Genomic DNA, 17,307 nt, shown 5'->3' with positions numbered 1-17,307 from the left:
AATATAATTAATTCTTTATAACAAGATTTTATTAAAGAATAATATGCTCATAGAAGCCAAATAATAATAATAATAATCAATTCAATTTAAATAATATTATTAAATTATCTACTGGGGAAACCAAATTACAAATTACAAGTTTTTAACCCAATATAATTAATGTAGATCGTAAACAAATAAAATAATACTAATCTTTTCCTTTATATTATATTATTTACTCTGGGGAGAGAAAGACGCGGGTACTCAATACATATTTGGCAACACTGGGTTGCATACCATTAAATTATAAAATAAATTTTACCCAGAGAAATAATATTTTAAGTACTGTTGTAAGACAAGGAGCTACATACGCTATCCTTGTCTAATCTTCTAAGGAATTTTATTCGACGCGTCTTCGTACATATGCACCCAAATGCCTTGACGGACGCCGAATATATTCAACTCATTATAACAATAACTCAGGTTCAATTATTTATGAAACAAATACCGCGATCAACTTTACTGAAGGACCAGCGATAGCCGATGCAACAAATGATGATACAATTGACTTACCGGCGTTGATAATAATTTACTTCTGGAACTATTTAACCATAACAATACTCAAACTATACTTTTGATTTAATATAATAAGATACTAATTATTCAAATTAAACAAACTTTAGCTCTGTAATTATTCCATTAAGGCTACTGGGCCAGAACAATTTACTCAAAAATAATCACGGACAACAACACGTACTATCTTTACAAAATCCCGGTCCTCTCTCATTATTTTTCGTTGATTTTTCCGAGGGAGGGGTATCACTCCCGTGTTATCCCCTCTTATGACCTCGGACCCGAAATTTTCAATTAAAATAAAATATTCAAAATCATTAAACGGCCTGAGTTATGTTATAATAATGAATTAAACAATATTTCTTATTTATCAACATAAACATAATAATTATTAACTCTTTAAACGATAACATAATAATTATTTCAGTGCATCACGTGGCTGGAGAAAAATATTGATTTTTATCCCCACTATATCGACTTTCCCTTCGGTCGATATTTTTATATATGCTCTACACACACGCGTGCTACTGACTGAAATGAAAATATCGATTAAGTACATAAATTCAAAATAATTATCAAAACATTTATATAAACATAATAAACAATAATATCAATGAATTCATAATTAAATCATACTAAAACAATCTATCAAAATAATATAAATATTTAAATAATAATAAATTATCATAAATAAATGCGCTTGATTTGAGCTAGAAGGTGTTGTCAAATTCACGGCGAGATGGAAAAGCGCGCGCAGCGATTCACGTTTGAATCGCTACGTGACAAACTTTAATCGACAATGTTCTCTAGTGACTTGACTTGTAAAAATAAATTCTCTCGTGTAATTAATTTAAAAAAATAGTGAATTTCAATTTTACAATACATTTGATTTATGAAAATCAAGAATTTAACAGTTGAGATATTTAACCGTTGGAGTCTTAATAACATTAAGTATGTGTTATTTCATTCTAATAATACGAGTATCGACGAACTATTTAAATGCGCAAACTCTATACCAAGTGATCGTTCATCATAAAATTATTTTGTGCGATGCAAGCCGTGTCACTGGTAACTTTGCAATTTCTGGATGAATTAAACCATTGGAGGCTCACCGGAAGTAAGATGATTCTTTTTGACAATGTCATTTAACTTGACATGGTGTAACCTTCGGCCGTCGGAGCACTAGTATTAGGGAGATATTAATATACATGAACCGAAATCAAAATTGATTTTCCTCAATAAATGAGTGTCAGAATCGATTAATTAATTCAGTTTTATTGGTAAAAATTGTTGCTACGGACAATAAATAAAATGTTTTCGAGTGTTATTAATATCTACGCGATATTATTATATTGTGCATGAAAATTTGTTTATTTTCTGCAGCTAATTAATTCTTTAATCACCGCTGGATGAACTACAAAACACATAATTTAAACTAACGATTATGCTTTGAGAATTGTTTTATTTTATTTGAATCAATTTCTATGAATTAATTATTTTTATATTTAAAAATATAATTAAAATTGTTGCTACGGAACTTTAAAGGTGTTTTCGCGATTATATTTGAATATATTACGCGATAGAAATTATTTTACTATTATGCGGAAAATACTGCGTGGATATTTTGGGTAAATATTTTAATTATGGTTTCTTTGACAATCACTTTAGTTTCTTTTGGGATCAGTCGAGATTCTCGTCGCTGATTTAGCGAAGAGTATGTCCAGGTATACTGTAAAAGCAAGATGTAGTCGCTATATCACGATCAGGTCTCAAAGCTGATCTTAATTAGTTTCAAATGAAGCATAATCAAAATATTTTTCCACCACGGATCTTTATTTAGCTTAAAACGGAATATTTTATATTGCGATTCGCGACAACAACTTTACAATTAAGTTGGAAAAATTAAATTCCGAATTTTTATTTATTTAAGTCCAAATAAATGTATTGTGAACTTATTTCAAATTTTTTAGATCATCAATATAGATATCTTTATGAAAATGCATTAAAAATTATGATAATTATCATATAAATTTAAGGATCAAATCATTTCAATGATTTTAATATCATAGACTTCTAAAATGAATTATCAATATAATGTTTCGATATCGGAGACGGAACTCTTGATGAAAAGACAAAATCGTTTGCGAGATCGATTACTTACGTTTCGGGAACAAGAATCGAGCAGATGTAGACCATTGCCGGTAGTAGAATCGGAATCTACAAAATTAAAAGCCCGTTTCTTAAAAGAGACTGTGATGGGCGAAAAACAAAATTATTTACGAGCTCGATTACTTGCGTTTCGGGAGCAAGCATCAAACGGATGCAGGATTCTACCTGTAGTAGAATCTGAGTCGCTAAAATTGAAAGCTCGTCGCGAAAATGAAATCGTGTTACGCGAGTTTCAAAGAAAATTAAATTCAAAAATAAATTCCGACATTTGTAATAGATCGGAAAAATTTGATAAATTCAACACTGCTTGTGTTAGGACAGTAGTCTACTCGAGTAAACTTGAGCATGAAAACGTACCACTTATAAATATTTTAATTGAAAATTCATATAATTTGAAGCCAATGAATGATTTCAATTGTCTGAGTAATAGTTCGAGTCACGCGTATGTCAATAAAGAGCTGCCTGTACTTTTAATGTCAGGAGCTCATTCGGTTCGGTCTGCTCAAGGTTTATTGAGAGCCGAAAATTTAAACAACCGGGTTGACGAGCTTGTTGTTGCCGCAACCACGGAAAGTGAAATTATGCCAACCCGAGCCAATAAAGTTTTTAAAGTTGAGCATACGTGTAAAAATCACCGCGTTGAATTTTTGAATTCAAAAACAATTAAAAATAAAGAACTACTTTACTGCTCAGTGGAGAGTAAAGAAGGAAATAATGACAGTCAATCATTGGGCTCAAAAATTACTTCGCCATTGTGAGTTGTTTCAAAAGGAAACAATCCACAAAATGAAAGGCAGGAAAAAGTTTATAAACATTATTATCTTAATGTAAAAGGTAATTTTAGTGGTCCTACGTTTTTAGGCTCAAACTTGATGAAAAATGTATTTTATACGATGTTCGATATTACAGGTATATTTAACCTGTTAATTTAAATTAAAAATAGTTTACAATTTTGTCTTATCATAAATATATATATAAAAATAATATCTGTAAGATAAGATTAAAAGTACCTCCAGATAGATATAAATTATTGGAGATTAATTTTGATTATGGTAATATTATATACCTGAAAATAAGCGCTAATTTGGACCGCAAGAGATTAGACATTAATGATTTATTTTTAATCTTATTAAACATAAAGAACTCAGAAGATCATTTAATGTTAATGTATTATATCAATTTTATTTTTATCGAAACGCTATTAAGTCATTGTATACGACTTTATGAAACTGATTTAATCCGGTGGTGTAATTGGGTTGGTTGGGCAAATTTCGAATATCGCCATCGGAGCCAGACGGAAGAACACCGCGGTGTGAATAATAGATTTTCGACATCAATCAGTAACGGTGCTTCCAGATCTACGTGTGATGTCAAGCCACCTACAACCAGTTTATTCACGTGTATAAATATCAAACTTATACACGTCGAGCTATTTATCTTTATTAATTTTGAAGACTTCCACTGTTTAGCAGAAACAGTTGGAATGTCGAGTTCAACTACGTTGATCAACGCCTTAAAGGTCGTTACCAAGTCAACCAAGAATCAAGATTTCGATTTCAAGAAGTGACAATTAGGATATTAGTCAGCGTATCCGATCAATCACAATTATTATTTCGACTGCCGAATTAGGTCAGTTAAATGAAAGTTCGTTATTTTTACTATTTTGTTAAAATTAATTGAATTCCATACTATAAAATGTTCAAAATAGAAATAGTAACCGACTTATGTCGAGAGGCATTGGAAGAAGTCAATTTAGGTTACATTAATGACTTAAGTCATAAAAATAGTAATAGTTTCAATTACTCAAACATTATATAATTATATACAAAAATAGCTCATCTCAGGTTTAGGTTTAAATTCAAAAGCGAAAAAAAATTCTTCACTATATTCAAAATGGATTTTAAATTTGGTTTATGTAGAGACATTTAATCATTCAACTTTAGTTTATATAGAGACAATTACACATTTATTTGAATTATATCGAATCATAAATTATATTTTCAGTCGTATCGTTATTCATTTAAAACGCTGCAACTTGCTTAAGTCGGGAGGTGTTACGTTCCCGTAATATTTTATTGAATAAATTAAATTAATTATTTTTATTAAATTAATTTTACGCAATATAACGGAAATCGGTTACGATGAGAAAGTCACCGTGGCTCACGGGTAGTCAAAACAGATGACGATACATGAGACCCGGGCCACGACGATTCTCTCACTGGGAACCTAAGATGCAGCGTCAACATTTTGTCAACTCTGTTGGCTCTATTATATTTTTATAATGACTAAATAGTCAGTCTTTGGAGAGAGCTCCTAGATCTTGAACCTCTGCTCTGCTCTCTATATAGTAAATAAACTCCATAATTAATTCTAAATTAATTCAACCTTATTGTGGGGTGCCAATTGGCCAACCCCTATATTTTCACCTACCCTATGACCTATCCATATCCCTATTAATACCCAGGGGCGAGCGCTTACTAGCAGTTCCACCCTGTTCTATAACCCTGAGTGCTCAACAGCAGTTCGGGTTTCCTTCAAATTTCTTGCCGATTTTTCATCCATTCACCTGCTGCTATAATAAAAATATGGAGTTGGAACCGGCACCGAAAATACTTTAAATCGCGAAAAACAATTAAAATTGATAATTAATAAAATAATTGACGACCACGGCCCACCAGGGGTCTATAGACACTCTAACGAGGCCAAACCTGGATAAAATTAAATAATTAAAAATTATTTTTATTTTTAATTAATTTTAGGTAATTTCCCAAAACGTAACAATGTAAAAATTAGTTTTAAGGATATGTGTGTAAATGAAAATGAATAAAACATTTATATACTAATGAAAAAATTGTTTTTTATTTTATAGATATAAATGTATTTTATAAGTTTATTTACAGATCGGATATTTCAATCCAGCTGTTGTGGGAGCTATCGAAGCCAAGCCACTTTACGTACAATTTATTTATGCGTTTTTTTATAATTTTCTCCACTCGATATAATCTGGATATTTGACTTTGCTGAGTTCTTCTGCATAAAATCCGCCTTCAATTGGATTACCCTGATAGTTTACGAGCTTATACGTTGTTGGATTTGTTTTCTGCACAGTCTGAGTTGTAAAAATTTCAATCGTCCAGTTGGGTATGTAACCTTTCTCAAACACATGTTTGTACTTGCTGATTTGAACTTTGTCTCCGACTTTGAATTTATTTTTTCGTGCTTGTTGCTGAGCTTGAAGAGGTTTGTATATTTTTTCCAGCAGTTCTTTTTCATAAGCAGCAGTTACATCAGCAGATTTCATTTTAGTTGTCCGATGTTTGGTATTATTGTAAGTATCCAATAAGTTTTCTAATATATCAATTCATTTATAGGTACCACGTGCAGAGAATTCACGCCACATTTTTTTTTTAAGTGTCCTGTTAAATCGTTCACATATGGATGCCTTTAAGTTGCTGAATATCGAGTACATGTTGATGTTTTTACGTTGCATATGTTCTTGAAATTCTTTATTATAAAATTCTTTGCTTTGGTCAACGTGCAGTTTTTTTGGAACACGTCCTAGTTGAAATATAGATTTTATTGCACTGGTGACATCACTTCCACTTTTACTCTTAATTGGTACAGCCTAAGCATACTTTGAAAAAATATCTATGACAGTTAGCAGATATTTGTTTTCTTTGTTTACTGTTGCATAAGGAATCATTTCAACTAGATCAGTTTGCCAAGTTTTATCAAGTACTCGTATGTCAACATGACGTCGTTGATAATTTCTGCGTGCTGGTCGTCGCAGCTCATACGCTATCACTGATTTCTTGTCCTATATTGTCGACAAAAATTCTAGTTTCCAATTCTTGTATTCGCGGTGTATTTCTACTGATTAAGTCTTTTTGTAACTTTATACGTTTTATTTTAACTTTTAGTTCTTGATTTACTTTTTTTAATAGCTTCACAGTTGAATCGAGTGTTACCACTTGAGAGTGTTAATGTGAAATGATCTCAGACTGATCATTCCTTATACTATCATACATTGAAGAAAGCTCGTGATATACAAGATCACGTGTAAATTTTACAGTAGCTGCATCGCTATCTTCAGCAGGTTTATCAACATGACACAGTCTCTTGCTCTCAACATCATACTGTCCGTCAACAGTTGCTTGTAATTCTCGTCCAGGTGGTCCTGGCAGTCCATTGATTACAGCACCAGTTGGTAGCGAACGTCCAAATATATCAATACTCATTTTTTTTTTTTGCTCTTTTCACTTCAACAGTCAGCAAGTAAGTGTCATAAATTTGGCACAGCAGATAGTAATAAATAATCCCCGCTTCTCGTAGCTCTTCGATAATTGATATGATTTTATTGGTGTGACTTGGATTTCCAGCTGCTTGAGATACCATTAGTAAACGCAGATGGTCGACTAGTTCATTTGGATCATCCCAGTATACATAATCCATACGTGCTTTTTACTTTTTCGCAATCATAAAATCAGGTAATCCTTTACCTCTTGATAAGTTTGCATTTTTAGGGAGAAAATTGGAAATATAATTATTATACTTGATTGTCGAGTCTTCATAAAAACTACCATCTGGTTTATAATTTTTTCTATGAGTATTTGTCATTTTAATAATTTCGAGATATTTATTTTTACCATTCTGCGTGACTTTTGAATCATCCGGCGATTTTTTTAATAATAATTCCAATAAACCAGGAGTCACAGAGTAATTTTTATTCTTTATACTAATCTCATTATCGTCAAAAGTTATTTCAGAATCACCAATATAAAAATCATTAAAACGTCAACGAACATCATATCTTATATCAATATCTTTACTTCTTCTGTACACTTTAGCTAAATATGATTTTATTTCGCCGCTCACTGGCTTAGCGGAGGTACTCGATGCAGCAGGAAATATTTGTGTTTCTTCCAGAGTCCCACTTCTATCTTTAGAGATAATACTATCATAATTACTAGCATCATCAAATACTGTATCATTATTCACTATTGAATTATCATCTTTAAATTCTTCATTGACTTTTTGCTTGATTTCTTGTTTGATTTTATGCTTAGACGACTCGACTAGACTCTGCAGAGGTGTAACAATAGGCTTGGACATTTCACCCATTGCTTTCTCAGCTGTGTCTTTACCCAACTTTAGCATTCTGTGCTTCCGTTGGATAGCATCACTAGTCTGAGATATCTGATCTCTCTGCTTTGGACGCTCCTCGGTCTTCATGTTGATGTCAAGTTCACTTAATCTCTGATGACTGTTTATCAAGTACAACTTAATTTATACTAATAAAACAGTCAAATCCATTTTTTATATCTGCCACTATTTAGCTCACTGTCTTTGTCAATCACGACAATAGTATATTGTGCAACTAGTGCGATAAGTTGGCGATTGCGTTCATTCGCTCGAGTGGGTAATCGACAACATCGCACGAGTTGCTCATACTATTTTTTATTACAAATGCGGAGATACAGATGGGTATAAATATGGGGTCCAGGGGCAAAGCCGTGGTGGGGTCCAGGGGCAAAGCCCCGGCAGGGGGTTGGGGGGGGGGGGGGGGGCGGAGCCCCCCCAGTCTAAATAAACAATTGAAAAGTTAAAAAAATAGAACTAAATAAATTACAAAAAATTCATACTAATTGATATTCATTAATAAACATTCATTTATTTGAAACAATCATTTTTTGGCATCAAAGAGGCCTATATTAGTCAATTATTTTTACTATCATTCAAATAAATTGTCAAATTTGAACAATTTGAAAACGTAAAATTAATATTCTTGAAATTTTTTGGTTGCATCTTATCGGAAATTTCCAAATGAATATTTTCTTTATCTGTAACCATCATTTCTATCGGTTCTTCCTCTGCTATTTCATTAACCGGATCAATTAGTGGTTGCTGCTCCCTTGAAGTAGATGGCTTCGATGTTATAGTGCTCGCAGTTCGTTGACCAATTCGTTTTTTGTTGCCTACAGAATCTTCCAGGTAGCCTTCGGCAACTGAGCTGGATTTCCATCCTCCGTGTCGCTTAATGGTAAGAAGATCTGCCCCAGAGTCAGCCAACAGAGTAGCTGAAGTCCTTCTGAACGTATGTCCAGTGTACGACTCAGGATCAACTAATTTTAGAAATGTTGCCACCGTTTTCGGCATACTCCCAAAAGTGTTGATACCGATGTTCTGTGATGTACATTTACCGTTTCGATAGCTTACAAAAAATCTTTTTGTAGCTAAGTTTGCCGGACGTGAATTGGCGTATTTTTTATAAATATGGTAAAAATCATCGGTAACAACAAATGATCTAGGTCTGCCAGTTTTTGTATATGGAATTTTAACTAATACCATATCTCCTTTATCTTCTATGTTGTCTATGGTTAAGTCTGTTAATTCACCCCGTCTACATGCACCTTGCACTCCAAAAATTAAAGCTACCTGAAATAATTTTTTTTTTTAATTCTAGATCATGCACTGGAAAAAATTTTGGAGTAAAAATAGGCTCTGAGAATTTTGCTCTGGTGTAAAATGACAGTGTTAAATTTTGAAGTAAAAATTTATTAATATTATTAAAATATAGGAAATACGAAAAAATCATATCAGACCTTTTTTATAGAGATTTTTATTTCCTATAAGAAGGGTCTTTATCAATTTAGCTCTGTCTTTATTTTTTCGATCAAAATTTGAATTTAAAGTAACAAATTTGATTATAAAATTTATTCTTATAGTTTTCAAAATGTTTAAAGTACTTGTTGCGGCTAAAGTATTGAAGATACGAAAAAATAGTAAGAAACCTTTTTTGTAGAAAATTAAATTTTCTATAAGAAATGTCCCTATTAATATCCGCGTATCTTTGACCCTAGAGTCAAAATTTTGAAAATAAAGACTGAAATTTTCACTATATTATATAAATATTAGTTTTGTTAGTGTATTTTTTATAATTTTTACACCAAATTTTAACACGGACTCAATTAAATTTCCTACCGTGTTTTTATGTACGTAATTAATTTAATAACCTTTGTAGCCAAGTACTGATTGTCCGGAGCTTCACGCAGGAATTGGTTAATATGCTCTGCACTTAGTGTTGAAGCTTTTTTGCTTACAAAGCCTACGTTTTTTCGCTTCAATAAAGCCATCAATCTTGAATAATCATAAATGTTAATGTTGTGCTTAATAGCAACCATACTTCTCAACATGGAGTACGTTGCCCACAAACTTGATGGCTTCTTCGTTTCAGCAAGCTCAGAAAAATACGACAGAAAAACCGACTCCGACAGGCTTTTAATTTTTTTTGATGTTCGCCACTAAATAAACTTTTAGTAGCTTGCTTCGTACTTCGGTCTTGACTTCGCAGGAGTTAGATTATTAATCACCTCAGTAGCTTTTTCCAAAATTTCTGGTGGTATAAATTCTTCATCGGCACTTTCAGGGGTTTTGGGGATCAGGTCAGGATTATTTTCCATTTTTGGTTTCTTTTTTGTGATATCGTGATGTTAACTGTCAACCTTACTTTTTTAATATTGACAGTTAGATTGTTTTTTTGTTTTGTTATTTATTTGAATGTTAGTAGTTTTCACAGTCAATTTGTGTGCGACAAAGACAGCTTGCGTGTGCTAAGTGTAATTTGCGTGCGCCAAGTAAACTTGTCGCACTCAAATAGCAGTTTTATTTCCGAAAAAACTCACGCGTAATTAAAAATGGGCAAACAGCTCTTTTTCAACCGCATTAGCGGGCGTTAAGATACCACTTATCCCGCATGAGTAATAAAAAACCATATTTACCATCAACATTATTCCAACATGCTGAACACAAGTCTTTGAATAAATTTTATGACATGTCAGTATTTACATGATCATCATACGCATGCTTCAAGCTCATTTCATCTTGTCGAAAGAGAACTATAAAATTTGCATTGTCACGTATCAAATGCTTAGGAATATGTATATAAGTGACAGAGATAAAAACTGTCAACATCTTTATGTCGACCCATACAAAAGTATGCTCTGATATGATCTTGTTTTTTACAAGCAACATCATCAAATATCATTAATGAATTTGGTTTTGCATCTTCAGGTTTCAGTACTTCTTCGTGCTCGTTGAATGTAAAAAATTCAATACCTTCTATTGGTTCAAGTAGTGATTCTAAAAATTTATATTTCGGTTGGTTCAGAGATTTGGAGTAGAGATGAATATTATCAAATCTCAAGCCATTGGGGTGTATGATGAGTGAGAGCAGAGCATTTGTTTTTCCACAATTTGATGAACCATAAAATATAGCGCATACACTGTTTGGCAATAAAGCGAGCTATAAGTATGTTTTATATCATTTTAAGTCAGTCATACTGCTGCTACTATAGAGAGCACATGTGTAGAGACCAGTGGTAGAGGTTTCATAAACCGTCTCATTAATAAGCTACCAGTTGAACTACACATACCTGGATACCAGTATTGTGGACCAGGTACAAAGCTAGCCAAAAGATTAGCTCGTGGTGATCCCGTAATTAATCCTCTGAACGTTGCGTGTAAAGAACACGATATCGCAAATTCGTATAATCGCGAAAATTTAGCGGCACGTCACGAGGCTGATCAAGTACTTGCTGAGAAAGCGTGGCAACGTTATCAAGCAAAAGATTCTGGTATTGGTGAAAAAGCTGCTGCGTGGAGTGTAAATAAAATCATGAAGATGAAAAAAAGATTCGGAATGGGGTTGAAGAAAAGAACAGCTGGCAAGAAAAAGCCTAGTAAGAGAAAGCCTACGAAGAAATAAAACTGGCAAGAGGAAGACTAGTAAGAGAAAGACTAGCAAGAGGAAGACTAGTGTAAAGAGACAAGTAGCACTAAGACAAGTTGTCACAGCGGCCAAAAATTCCATGACTCCTGAAAGTGATCCAATCAAAATAACGTTGAAAGGAGATCGTCAGGCTATTAAAAAATCTGGTGGGAAAAAAAAATATTCGGCTGCCACGAATTCTACCGGTTCCATCCAAAGTTGGTGGTGTACTACCATTTTTGATACCACTTTTTGCAGACCTGAGTGCAGCAGGAGCTTTGGCTGGGGGTGCTGCTGGTATAGCGAAAGCTGTAAATAATGCAAGTGCTGCTAAAAATCGATTGGAAGAAAGCAAACGTCATAATTTGAAAATGAAGTAAATATCCATGGGTACAGGTTTATACTTGAGGCCTTACAGACGTGGTATGGGTTTATATTTGAGACCATATCCAGTAGGCTGAGGATGCAAGCCAAAAAACAAGTAGAGCTACCACATCGAGCACTTACAAACATCGACTTACTGAAATACGCTAAAGCTCTAAAAATTCCATATTTTCGTGGTGTTTTTATGAGAAATAATTTACCTGAAACTGGACCAAGAAAAAATGAATCAGCTATTATTAATCTTGAAGATAAATTTGGACCTGGTACTCATTGGGTTGCATACGAGAAAAATAATGATAAAGTTATTTATTTTGACAGTTTTGGTAATTTACAACCACCACAAGATCTTATAGAGTATCTCGATGTTGGTAGCGTGAAATATAATCACAAAAGATATCAGGATTTTGATACAATTATATGTGGACATTTATGTCTCAAATTTCTCACTGGACAGCTATAACTTGATGTGACTTTGTGTAGAGCACATCAGTCATGACTGAGTCATTCACATTAACGTTAAAGGGATCTACATCCAGGTTGGAGGCCAACTACTTCCCTCCAATTGAATTATCACCAAATAAAAATTATGTCCTGGGACTTGTAGAGTTATTAACATTTGATTCAATACCTAATATTGATGTTGGTGCTAATAAATTCTATGTCTCTTATCCTGTGGATAATATGGATGTCGGAAAAATTGATACAAATGATAAAAATAATGTTGATGAGAAAAAAATAGTCAAGAAAAAAAGAGCTTAAAGAAAGGTAGCAATAATTACAAAATTTGATAACAATGTTTTCAGTAACTGAAAATAATAATAATACAATGAGTGAGAATATAGAAGCTAGAAAATATGAAACTGTTGAAGACAGAGTCTCGATGATAACAATAGGAAGTTACGAGATAACCGACATACAAAAATATATTCAGCAGAAATTACAAAGACTCAGCATCAGCATAAGAACCAATATAATGAATTGAGAAGTGAAATTCAGTGTGATCAATTTGTAAATTTTACACCCTAAGATTCTATTGGTAGACTACTGGGATTTACAAACCGAAAGTTGACACCACATAAAACTCACTCATCAGATTTACCAGTGAAGATATTAAAACTCAATGCTCTGAGAGTTGAGTGCAACATTCCATCAGGCGCTTACATAAATGAGCACAAAGTTCACTCTATTCATCAATTTTTTTCGAGTGTACCACCCGGATATACGACTGTTGAATTGCCATCTCACGTCATATATCTACCAATCGCCGTACAAGCAATACAGAATCTCAGCCTAAGAATTGTCGATCAAGACGGAAAACTGGCTAATTTCAGAGGTGAGACGATAATCATGAGACTGCATATAAAGTCTATAAAACAATGGGTATCGTGTATGAGACAAAAAGTGTTGCTGGCTATAAAAAGATAGCAGCATGGTCGAGCAACATCAGTCGCCGAGTACCGTACAAGGCGTTAACACATCAGAACGCTCAGTTTTTACAGAGCCTCGGACTAAAATTACGTGGAAAATAAAGAAAATAAAAATTTATTTTTGTTGTTTGACGTGTATACGACCATGGCGGCGGAAATCTTAAATATTTAACGACAAATTATGTTTGATGAGTCAATTGCGCACTATGAAGCGCATGCTCATCTCCCGTATGCTTCATCAAAATTCAACAACAGCGATGAAATAGGAATTGCCGTTTAACATCAAGATTTCTGTCTACTTCCAAGTAAAAGTACACTACATGTGTACGGGAAATTCACAAAGTCTGATGGTACAGCTGTAAGTGCAACTACTCACATGGTCATCATGACAGTCTGTCATATGTTTGAAGAAATACGCTACGAGCTCAATGGTGTTGAGATTGATCGTAATAAAAATGTTGGTATTACAAGTCTCATAAAAGGATACACGTCACTGAGTCCAGCTCAACAAAATACACTCGAAAACTCAGGCTGGATTATGGGTGAAGCTGTAAACAAATTACACAATGACAATGACTACTTTGATGTACCTATACCACTGAGTCTTTTGCTTGGATTTGCTGTAGATTACCATAAAGTTGTCATCAATGCAAAGCATGAATTAATATCAATAAGATCAAATGCTGATTTGAATGCTTACGTTGAGGCGACACCTGCTGCTGGAGTTCATGCTGAAGTTGTTAAAATTACGTTGCAACAAATCGGGTGGGTTGTACCATATGTTACTATGGCTGATAAACAAAAAATTGAAGTTCTGAATTATATCACAAGTGATCCAGCTATCTCAATCAGTTTCCGTGCTTGGAAGCTATACGACTATCCTCTATTACCAAATACTTCGAAGCACATTTGAGCAGTTAAAACTTCTACGCAGCTCGAGAAACCACGGTTTGTGACACTTGGATTTCAAACAGCAAGAAAAAATGACGCAACTAAAAATGCCAGCGTATTTGATCACTGCAACATCAGATATATAAAATTATCTTTAAACTCTCAGAGTTATCCTTATGGGAATTTAAACCTCAACATTACAAACAATTAATATGCTCTGTTGTATGACATGCATATAAGTTTTCAAACTTCATACTACAACAAAGAACCTGAGCCACTGTTAACGAAGAAGAAATTTTTGGAACAAGCACCACTGTATGTTATCGATTGCTCGAAACAAAACGAATCGATAAAATCTAGACCAGTGAACATTTATCTGGAATATGAATCTACAAATCAATTTCATGCGCAGACATCAGCTTATTGTCTCATTATACATGATCGTATAGTCGAGTATAATCTTATAAGCAGTATCGTATGAAAACTAATATGAAGACTGTTAAATTTAATCCAACGCCAACCATATATTACATGTAGGTATGGAGATTTGCACACGAGCAAGCAAGAAGAGGAGAATGGGAACAAGCAGTAAGAGATCGAGAACGATTTAAACAAAGAATCAATAAACTTTATATAATTACTAGCTCACCCGGCAAACGTTGTTTTGCCAAATAAATAATTTCCTAGTCATTTCTTGTGTAGACAAAAAATAGCTTACTTATTGTAAGTATGTATGTATGTATGTTAGAATATGTATATTGTATATATGTAAGAATGTGGTATATGCGTGAAATAAGCATGGAGCGCTGTGAACGATGAGGTAATATAAAAATAACAAAAGGCAAACATTATTTTTAAGTTATTATAATTGATTCCTTAAAATTATATACCATTAATTAAACAATTACGACAGTAACACTATTAAACAATATCAATCTCTTAATGCTATAGCGTGAACAATATTTTTTGTTAGTCCATCTCTAGCTAACACAAACAAACTGGATGGTTTACCCACTCGAGAGCATGCCACGTATAATTGTCCGTGTGAAAAACATGGTGTTCTCAAATCTAATCCACAAACAGACATCGTTTGACCTTGGGATTTGTTGATAGTCATTGCAAATGCCAATCTAATCGGAAACTGAATACGTTTGAATTGAATTGGCACATCTGTAGGTATAATAGGAATCCGTGGTATGAGTACATTTTCACCTCTGAACTTGCCATTTAAAATTCTGGCTTCGATCACATTTTTCATTAATTTTTGAATGACTAATCGCGTACCGTTGCACAGCCGAGGCGGGTTCAAATTACGAAGCAAGATAATTGGAGATCCAACCTTTAATTGTAAATTATGCGGTGGCATGCCTGGCAAATCCAGTGAGTTCAAAAACTCTGTGGGAAAATTTACTGCTTCGCTGTCGTCGCAAACTGTATCAATAGATTTATATGATACCAAGTTCCCTGGCAACAACATTTGTATCTTCAGATTTAAATTGTCAACGTCTACAGTTTTTGCCGCTAAAATCACTCTTTCTGCAAGCCACTCATGATTTATGTACCGTGTGTGTACATCGGGAAATATTTGTTCAATGAGAGTATCTTGCGAATCAGCGATTGTGCAGAAATCGGTCGGTAATTTTACGTATCCAGTTTCATCTATAGCAACTTTTCCATCACCGATATCTAAGAGTTGTTTTGAAAATGTTTCAGCGGATGGATCTTGAAGCATTTGAACGCGCATATTTATTTTTAGCTGTAATTTTTCAACATTACGCCACAATGGAGATGATTTTAAGCAAGCGTTGATCTCATCAGCGTATGTTGAACGTGGAATGACTGGAAGTGTTTGTCTGAAATCACCTGAAAGGACCAACAGAGTTCCGCCAAATAGTTTGTCACTGTTTTTAATATCTTTCAATGTCCTGTTCAACGCCTCAAGTGAATATTTGTGTGCCATAGTACATTCATCCCAAATAATAATTTTACACCGTTTCAGCACAGTGGCCATGGACGATTGTTTCTTAATGTTGCATACTGCGTCAGGGTTATTCTGAATATTTAGTGGCAGCTTAAATACTGAATGAGCTGTTCTACCTCCATCCAATAAAGTTGCTGCAATGCCCGATGATGCAACGGCCAATGCGATGCCATTATTTGATCGTATTTCAGCAAGAATTAGCGAAATAACGAATGTTTTGCCAGTTCCACCCGGTGCATCCAAAAAGAAGAACCCACCTTGTCCAGCTGAAACTGCGAGCATAATGCGACCGGAGATAAAAAATGATTAAATTACTAAAATGGCTAATAAAAAATGAGGGTTGATAGTTGAAGGGTAAAAATTAAGGATTGTATGTATTTTTGTATGTTGTATCATAAAAAAATAGAAACTAAAAATTTTGTCTAAAAAATAAAAAAAAAAAAATCAGGGGTGGACTACCCCTAACATTTAGGGGGATGAAAAATAGATGTTGGCCGATTCTCAGACCTATTCAATACGCTCACAAAATTTCATGAGAATCGGTCAAGCCGTTTCGGAGGAGTATGGGAACGAAAACTGTGACACGAGAATTTTATATATTAGATTGAACCCGTATTAATTAATAAACTTACATTTACAAATAAATAAACTTTTGTTATATTGATATGTAGTGTTTTTTTACTCATAACCTCAAATATACATTTAAGTCTTACATAATCTTAAATACATAATAAACTATAGTATTTTTTTCCTTAACCTAAAAAAATATACACTCTAGCCGTACATAAGCTCAAATACATAATAAATTATAGATATTTTTCTTAACCTAAAAAAATGCACTACAGTTAGAGCAATCGTTACTAAATGGACATGCAAAGCTATCGGGGATGTCATCGTTGAATATAGAATGATCCCAACACCTTTCATAGCCAATCAATTTTTCATTATTTTTTAATTCTTCTGGTCGTTTGCGCTAAGCGAAATCGATTTGCTGGGCTGCCTTTTCAAGAATAAATGTATCATCAAGACATGCAATATCTCGATCATCCAAATACAGTAAATTCCTCAATTGATTGAAGATCCAAACTGACTTCTCGTAGGTTGGTTGAATTCCATAAAAATGCCAGAACCATATC

General features: G+C 33.6%; 1 protein-coding gene across 1 annotated transcript; it reads right to left on the bottom strand.

Annotated features, from left to right (window-relative positions):
- Positions 1 to 14,848: 14,848 nt before the first annotated feature.
- Positions 14,849 to 16,708, bottom strand: LOC128667440 (ATP-dependent DNA helicase PIF1-like). Its single transcript, XM_053737367.1, has one exon. The coding sequence runs from the start codon at positions 16,451 to 16,453 to the stop codon at positions 15,122 to 15,124; it is 1,332 nt and encodes a 443-aa protein (XP_053593342.1). The 5' UTR covers positions 16,454 to 16,708; the 3' UTR covers positions 14,849 to 15,121.
- Positions 16,709 to 17,307: the final 599 nt, after the last annotated feature.

The sequence above is a fragment of the Microplitis demolitor genome, chromosome 3, assembly GCF_026212275.2.
Source record: "Microplitis demolitor isolate Queensland-Clemson2020A chromosome 3, iyMicDemo2.1a, whole genome shotgun sequence".
NCBI classification, from domain to species: domain Eukaryota; kingdom Metazoa; phylum Arthropoda; class Insecta; order Hymenoptera; family Braconidae; genus Microplitis; species Microplitis demolitor.
The sequence above is the reverse complement of the archived record's forward strand: the minus strand, read 5'-3'. Positions and strand labels throughout refer to the sequence as shown.